Source organism: Notothenia rossii (genome assembly GCF_949606895.1).
Source record: "Notothenia rossii genome assembly, chromosome: 9".
NCBI classification, from domain to species: domain Eukaryota; kingdom Metazoa; phylum Chordata; class Actinopteri; order Perciformes; family Nototheniidae; genus Notothenia; species Notothenia rossii.
The window spans coordinates 52,825,667-52,834,604 of record NC_136907.1 but is presented as its reverse complement, the minus strand read 5'-3'; the positions used below and the strand labels follow the sequence as shown (position 1 = coordinate 52,834,604).

The 8,938-nt window shown below is 37.8% G+C and overlaps 1 protein-coding gene across 1 annotated transcript in view; it reads right to left on the bottom strand.

Moving 5' to 3' along the window:
• Positions 1 to 4,900: 4,900 nt before the first annotated feature.
• The window catches only part of LOC307019712 (leptin receptor gene-related protein), a 4,239-nt gene continuing 201 nt past the window's right edge, over positions 4,901 to 8,938 (bottom strand). The window contains exons 2-4 of the mRNA XM_079650773.1: positions 8,616 to 8,691; positions 7,364 to 7,547; positions 4,901 to 6,279 (exon numbers count right to left, since the gene is read on the bottom strand). Of these exons, the coding sequence (XP_079506899.1) occupies positions 6,163 to 6,279; positions 7,364 to 7,547; positions 8,616 to 8,691 (377 nt within the window). The 3' untranslated portion in view covers positions 4,901 to 6,162. The remainder of the gene's footprint in view (positions 6,280 to 7,363; positions 7,548 to 8,615; positions 8,692 to 8,938) is intronic.

Sequence of the window (8,938 nt, the reverse complement as noted above, 5' to 3'; positions counted from 1 at the left end):
GATTGGCTTTGACACCGACGACGCAAATCCTCCCGTTTACCAATGGCAGGCGGTGCCCTCCCCCTCCCTGCCTTCCCACTACTGCTGCCGGACTGGGGCGTCCATTTGGTTCCCCACCAGAGAGCACTGACTGAATGTATGGATGTATATGTGCCTCACCAGCCTTAATGGGGCTTCTTTCCTCCGGCACTCTGTCTATTATTGACTACCTGATATGTTTTAGTTGATTGTCTCTTTACAGTATAGCTCTGACGTGTACAGGGCTGGCACTATCATTTTGGTGCACCTAGACCAGATTCTGTTTGTGGCCCATAAACATTGTGACATCATCATGTCATGCAATACAAAAAACGTGTATGTTTTATCATTGTGCAATTCAACTTAAAAAGTTCAAATGTGCATAATGAGAAAACATGCAATGCAATGGATAAAAGCATATGTACATTGTAACGTAAGATCAGCTGAAAAAACCACCACAGCCCACTGGTTGTAAAATAACCAAAACAATTATTTAACTTTATTTGAAAACAATAAATAGTTGGTTGGTCAAGAAACTATTGACAATTGCAAATCATTAAAAATAATAAATTGTACAGTCAACATATATGAACATATGAAAGCCTATTATTAAAGCCGGTATTCTGAAACTATTTAGGGCATTTTTGTTTAACTTTTAATATGTTACGTATTAAATAAACCAAAAGACACATTTAAGGTTACAAGAAAACATTGGTAGCTAGCTAACTGGGTTGAAGTATACAGGTCAGATTTAATTTTTGCAAACATATGATTATATGCTAAGTAAATGATCACTTCCTTATTAATCATACTTTCCACTGTTTTTATTTAGTTTTTCTCTTTTATCATATATATTGAAAATGGGGCATTTCAGACAAACATACAGACATGATGTGCAAACATTTTAAGACTAATTTGATTAAGTGGTTTTTGAGGCTGAAAGTCTATGTTAACAAAATATTTCAGAAATAAAAATGTAGCATTATTATAAATGCTATGGTATATTCATAGAACGCTCATTGTTTTTTTTAATCAACCTATGTTACTATTCTGTAGTGAAGTGGCACCCTGACATACACCGTTGTTGTGTTTTTCTTTATATCGTGCATCAGAAAATGTTACAATGAACAGTAATGCATTGTGTGAATTTGCATTTTATTGTGCTAGATTGAGTTACGTTGCATTCCATTGTGATGCAGCGCTGCATTGTTCAGCTCCGGTTGTGCATGTCCACTGTGTTGTGTGTTGCATTTGGCCGTGTGGCTGCACATTACTGGGTGCATATGGTATACGAACTGTTGAAATTGATTGTATGACAGTAACACCCAACAACTTAACATTCTGTTGTGTGCCTTATGATGAACTCTGTGTAGTGCTCAAGGCCAGACTCAGAAGTCTTTTAGAATATCACTTGCTGTTGCCAGGCAACAGCTGTCCTGGATTGGAAGTTGAATGGGTGTCCCTGGCCTCTCTTTTTGTTCATCTCCATCTTTACCATCATCTTCTTTCCTCTCAAGATGTTCTTCTTTATGTTTCTTGCAGGGTGTGAGAATGGCAGTATCACCTTCAAGCAGTCTCTCTCACTCAGTGGACAGAAATGGGCCATTAAGGGGGTGTTATGGGTTTTCGGACAAGGCACAACTTCTGATTTCCTAAATGAATGTTACTGATGAAAGCAGGGAGAGTGGGTATTTTTTTCTTACCTAGATAAGTAAGCCAGGGTTGATCAATCAACACCTTTTTATGGAAGATGAAGATGGCTCCTCTTCTCAGTACAAGACATCTCTGTTTTTTCTCTTGGACTTCACAAATCTTACCGTGAAATTCACCGTAATCAACTGGTCGCAAGTGAGAAATAAAACTATTGTAAAATAAATCTTCTACTGATTTTTTCAGTGATAATTATGTACTTGTATTACAGTTTTGTACTCTGATTTATGGAAAGGACATTTGCAGTGTGAACCAGCACAACAATTCAAAATCAGGTTTTTTGGACATGGAGACTCAGAGCATTACCCATAGAATCTGCAAAGGCCAAACCCTTGGTTAACTATAACATGGTAGCCTGCTAATCTGGGAGGAAAGTGACCTTTGGCTTTTACACGGTTCTGGGGTTGGAGATTTTGTTAAAGTACTTCAACCAAAGCCTTTATTATTTAAGTGGTGCAGTGGATTTAAACTCTGCCAGGATTATCAGTGACAGAATGGTAATGGGGAAGATGGTACCCCACAATTTGCACAACCCAAGATGGATAAGGTTATCGAGAAGCAATGTATTGCAAACATTACCGCAAACTATGCCAATCAAGTTTCCATCCAGATGCAAACTGATAAACATGCATGCCACATGTCCACAAGCCCTTGCCCATAAGGCCTCAAGAATTTTCAAGGAATTCATTCGGCACTCATGCATTTCTAGCAATGCTTTGAAATGCATTTCAGCCGTCAGCAATCACATGATTTATCTAGAAGTGTATTATGAATCTCTACAGTAATTAGTGATTAGCAATTCTCTATCAGGCATTATCGGTTACTGATTTGTAATTATTACAGTCCCTGTAACATCATAGCATTACTTTAAGAGGGCACATATCTTTGCTGATGTAAAAAAGTAGTAACTGAGTTAATCTCTTGTGAAAATTATTAATAAGAAACATTATTTATTTGTGGAAATCAACATAATATCGCAATATATGATACTGTATCAATATTTTCTTTCATCCATAGACTAATGTCACCTCTTTCTTTTATCAACCTCAGAAAACAAGCATTTTCATGCAGCAGATACATTATTTATTGGACACACACCGTATTGAAAATAATATTCATAGCACAGCAGCACTGATGCAACCTCTCTGTGGGATGTTAGCCAAACATGCTCCGTTATACGCCTTCTGAAAGTCAATCACTGAAGACGAGTAGCACAGATGTTTTTTCGTAGAAATAAAAAATCTCTGGCAGAGTGGATTGTTTGTGGCGAAAACACATGCAAAGTGGTGATGCACTTGATCAGAGGAGGAAATAATTGTGTTTCAGTTGTACACAGTTGCTGCATGGTTGATTACCATCACATCTTATTCAAACCTAAATAGATAATGTTGTCTGTTATCAGTGTTTTGTCATGCAGCTTGCTCACAACTGGCAATGGTGTAGATCTGTATTCAATATTCATGTGAAAATATGTTGGAAAAAAACAGGCAGGGAGGCAGCAGATGTTTTTCAGTGAATACTCTATGTTGTTTGTGCAAAACACTGGCTGTTTACCACTGCTTATTCAATATTGCAAAATGTTTCAATGATTCAGCAGCTGTTTGGATCAGAATTTCTCAGTGAGATCTCAGGTTGTCTCACAAAGTCTGGCCACACAGAAATTAAACTAACACACTTCAAATTCAGTCTCCACACACATCACTTCCCCAGCTGGTGTCTCAAAGGAGGTGATTACAGAGGTTTGCTACAGTCACTAATGCTTCTGCGCTCTAGTGTCCATTATCACTGCCGAAACAACTTTACATAAGTTAAATCTCCATCCACTTTGCGGTACCTTTTCTATAGACCTGCTTTAATTATAAAATAATGTATATTTAATGAAATTCAGTCAAGACATTTTTGATACAAGTGCAGAGGTGGTAAATGCTGAGTAATTAAAATGTAGGAATGGTTAACATAACATAATGACATCACTTTGTAAAACTCACGCTTCTATTGGATAGCATTATAGGCTCAGGGATTGGACATCTCTTAGTGGTTGACCAATCACAACAGAGCCGGTCATCTAACCAATCTGAGCAGACTGGGCTCTGGTTTCAGACAGAGGGTGAAAAGAGATGCTGCAGCACAGGCAGTATGAGAAGAATAAAGAGCTTTTTGAACATTAAATCATGGAAACATGTCACAGTAAAGGCACAAAATACAAATATGAACCTGATAATGAGCGTAACTGGGCCCCTTTAAAATGTACACAAAAAAAACGAGGCAAATGTGTTTAGAAGGGACAGCAGTGTTTGCAACTGCAAAGTTACTGATTTAATTAGGACGACAAGAGGGAAATTGACTTAAGATCAAGATCAAAATAAAATGCCTTCACTTGACATACAGCTGACATCAAGTTTACTACACTAGATGTCACTTCACACACAAAAGCGGGGACAAATATGATACACGTTATATTGACAGGACAGGCACTTGATCTCCGGAGAATAGCATTGGCTTATGTTCTCTTGTTTTTCCAAGAAAAACCCCTTTTTGCATGTAAAACGTTGACCATGTCCAACTGGTTTTTTTCAACCAGTAATAACTTTGACTGAATAGATGTTATAGTGTTGTCAAAGCTTTTTTGACATATAGAGAGCGGTGCAGGAATGAGTCCTAAATCTAGGAAGTTAGCATTTAACCACTTCTGGTTGCCTCGACTGGAAGTAAAAGGTTTTTTAAAACATATTTGTTGGTTGGATGCGTGGAATAAGATCTGATTAACACAAGTTTAGGAGATGTTCACATTTTGTTCTACAACATAAAATACGTCAGTTTTAACCCCACTTGTGAATGTCAGAAGCAATTAAAAGTATTGAAAAGGCGGTTGCTAACAAGTGACTAAATGAGACTACTAAACCTCATCACGCCAAACATTACCAGCCTTTAGCTCAGCATTGGTGACGCACAGTCATGAAACCGTGATGTAGCTTGTTTATAGCCTTACGGTAGCTTTTTCCTCTGCTATTTACATTTTTGCTACAAAAACGTGTAAGTATCATAAATGTGTGTTTACCACAGATCTTATTTTCTGCAATATTCCCAATCCAATAGAAAAATCCCCATTGCTACTTTCATCTTTGCCCTACTAAAACACACCATCACATTACCAGCAATAAACAGAAACGAGTTTGTTTCACTATACAGAGAGTTTTAATCAATGTTAGAAAACAAAATGCAGTCAAGAGCTTATAAAATAAACTTTTGAGAACTCTTCAGCACTCTTAGTGTATCCTAATAGAAGGAACAAGCTTTCTTTATGTCAGTTGGGAAACATACAGTATAATATTTCCATAGAAAGCTGTTAAGAAATTAGCATATCAGAAAGATTATAGTCAGACACTTACTAACATTTTCTGTGATGGTCTATCTAATCATACAAACACCAGAAACTCACGACGGAATAGAACATGGTTATGAAATATCACACATTTCAATTGCTCTTAATGATAAAACACAAAGAAAAAGAGTAAAAAACATGATTACAGTGATTCCTCTATTAATCAAAATACCCACTGTGGATGACAGGCACTTATGAATGAGTTTACAGGTAAAGCTCTCTCCTTTAGGACCAAAACATTGCCTAAAATCAAACATCTCCCGTATTTAACATGTATAAATATCAAAACAGAAACTAATAACATGCTCTTGTCAATAATATAATTTTCTTGTTTTGTTTGAAGGAATATAAAATGGATGTGGTTGTCTATCACCGACCTGTTTACGCAATAATTAACATGTATGATATTAGCCAAATAGCACTTTCTCCAAAATCCACAGTTGAGCAGTGAATATGCTGCATTTTTCGCACTCTAACATGATCTTTGGTGAGAATGTAAACAATTGGACAAGAACAAAAGTATAAGGCTTGTAGCAAAATGTCAAAAAGAATCCATACAAATAAATGTTTACCCGATTAGGAATTCTTCAAGTTGTCACATAGCATGGATTAATATAACTTGCCAGGCCTTCACACTTTAAACAACAAACAGTGCTCATAATAATAAGCAAGCCTTAATTCAGTATAGCCACTTCCCCCTTGAACAAAATGAAAACAGTGAGCTTTGAAGAGTATTACAATATAGTTACTATTTAGGATCCCTTTCTGATATGGATTAACTGAAGCGTAATGAAATAGCAGGAAGCCGCAGTGAGAAGAATTGGGGGTTGAAACAAAGGCGAGACAAGCTAAAATACATGGGTGAAGGTGAATAAGCATCAGCGTCCCAGACATAAGGCACATTAATAGAGTATATAGTGGTGTCTAAAACCATAATACCCTTTAATATAAAAAATCGGCCTGAAAACACGCCCAGAAAATGTGACATTTTGCAGGACACACCAACTACCCACCTACCCATCCATCCGTCATTCTGTCCGCTCTCTGGCACTCTACCACTGCTCCCAGCTGAAGTCGTCCCCGCCTCCGAACACCAGGAAGAAGCCGAGGATGGTGAGGAAGATGACGGCGTTTCCTGTCATCACCAGACCGCACGCACCCCACTGGATCTGTAGGAGGAAAATATTCATTGTCGATCAGACCAAAATAACCCCATAGTCTTCTATTCATAGTTTTAATTTGATGACACAACACTAAGGGAACTCCCACGTGGAGGAGAAAACAAAGATGTCTTGCACTGAATGCCACCAACAGCTTAGTTTTTACCACAATGTTGCCGAAATGACGGATAGCTGTCTATTGGAAAGGCTGTAGGGCTGCACGATTTAGAAAAATGAACGATCGCGATTATCTTAACTGATATTGCAATAGCAATACGATTCGCGATATTGGAGGGATTAAATCATATCTGCATCATAATTGACAGTTATATTAACATCATAATGGTGCCGTTTACAAGTTTTTCATACAAGTGCAGAGGTTGTCAAATGCTGAGTAATTAAAATGTAGGTTAACATAACATAATGACATCTTGACATATTACTGCATTGCTTACAGCACTAGATAAGAAAAATGTCCACCCACACAACCAACGTTGGGTAGCTAATTAGCACTCATCTTTTATTTGAAGGTAATAAACTTGTCTTTTATTCCCCCAAACACAGCATTATTGACCGATCCATATCAAACGTACAGATAACTGTCTGTTCTTTTGTATGCTTTGATCTTGGAAACGTTATAAGGTTATTGATTTTTCAGAACACATGACTAATTATGGCAAAGGTACAGCTCAGATGGTAATGATTGAAATATGGCAGCGGGTTCTGTTCATGGGTCACACATGCCAAAGACTTGCGGTTTGTTTCCATTTTGATACCATGGGTTGGAAAGGATGAATTGTAGACAGGCTTGTGAGGTTTCTCTATAAAGTTCCCAGTGTTATCTGCCATTTTGTAGCCTTCAAGGTCTTCGTATCAGTCACATGACTAAAACACATGAATCAGTTTCACAACGCTCTGCTGGCACATTGTACTGAACATTTCTCAAGATACAGTGAGTGTGAATATACCAACAACTTATGTGAGAAAAAACACACAATCAACACAAACAAACAAAAGCCAATAATAGTGGCTGTGTTCACCCTATGGAAATAATCTTTTCCAAAGTATTTGAGCACGGTTAGAGATAACTCACCGTGGTGGTCCGGGCTAGCACAATGGGAAGCCCAAAAGAAGATACCACAATGCCAGTTGTTAGGAAGTAGGCCAGCTCTCTGCATGCGTTGCTGGAGGAATCATCATCGCTGAGGCGTCTGGATATGAAGGTCGGGATGGGGCTCAATATGTAGAAGAACAGGACAAATAGCGGCCAGTATACCCTGAAGAAACACAGGTTATAACAGTTATACATGAAAGATAGATGGTCCATGTTGTATTATGTAGGACGACATGAGTTAGCAGCTTGTCAGATAAAAACAAACATGTAGAAGTATTGCCTCACCTACAGAGCTTTGCACGGTCAGACTCCTGCTTATGCGGCCGACTTAATTCACCCTTATACATCAGCCCGCCCACTCCGGTCTCACAGGCTAAATGTACTGTCTGTCCCACGTACGCACCTTAAGACCCGCGGTGATCGAGCGTTCGCAGCTGTGGCTCCTAAATTATGGAATGCTCTGCCTGCTCATCTATGGTCTGTGGAGTCTGTTGACTCTTTTAAAACTATTTTAAAGACATTCCTGTTTGGGCAGGCGTTTGGGTAACCGGTGTGCTTGATTTTATTCCATTTAATACTAAGTTTTTATTTTGTTTGTTTTAAATTTCATTTGTAAGTTTTGTTTTATTGTGTTTTTATTGTGTCTTAATTATGTTCAGGTGCTTTTATGACTTCTTAACATGTGGCTTGTGTGTTCATTGATCATTGTACTATGTTGAAGTCTTATTGTTTTGTCAAGCACTTTGCGACTTTGTCTGTGAAAAGTGCTTTATAAATAAACTTGACTTACTTACTTATTACCTTCATTGAAAAAAATTACATAATCATCAGATATCTCAGCTTGGGTTTCGTTTAGTTTTTGTTTAGTTTCTCGCAGAAAAGCCTTCATTACAAACTAAAAGCGTGGGCTTTGAAATAAGTGGGCAGAAAAAAGGCAGTACGACTCTAATGGAAGAAGCTATTGAGTTGCATTGTGGAAATTGTAGGATTCATTTTGCTAGGAGCTTGACCCTTTGCGGCCTTGATTTTCACTATTCTTTATAAAATCTGCCTCTTAAATACTCCTTAGGAAAGTGCAATACTTGTTGCTGGAGCACCAATTCAAGGGGTTTTAGTTAACTGTGAGAGACTACCCTTTCACTGTAAAATATGTTAACTATCGATTTAAGCCTCATTTATCACGTGTTTCTTAAGCAATAACTTCAATTCTTCGGCATGACAATAAACCTACCCGTATTGTTCCAGTCCGCAGCCCAGAAGAAGAAATGTGAGTCCAATGGCACCGCTGAAGGACAAACCCACCAGTGCTGAGGAAGAGAAAAATTACGTTACATTTACAGGGATGCTGTGTCCAAATTACTGTACAAACAAAACAGAAATACGATAGGCTTGTAAATAAATTCAATTCAAAGCTACGTTAAAGCTTGTAACACAACGTAAAATCCCCCGGTAGTGTTGTAATGATAGCTTTCGAAATGATTCAGCAAAGGTTTCCATAATGTTTAAAACTAAAGTTGTTTAAGCATTAACCTACTCGACACTACATTAACGCAA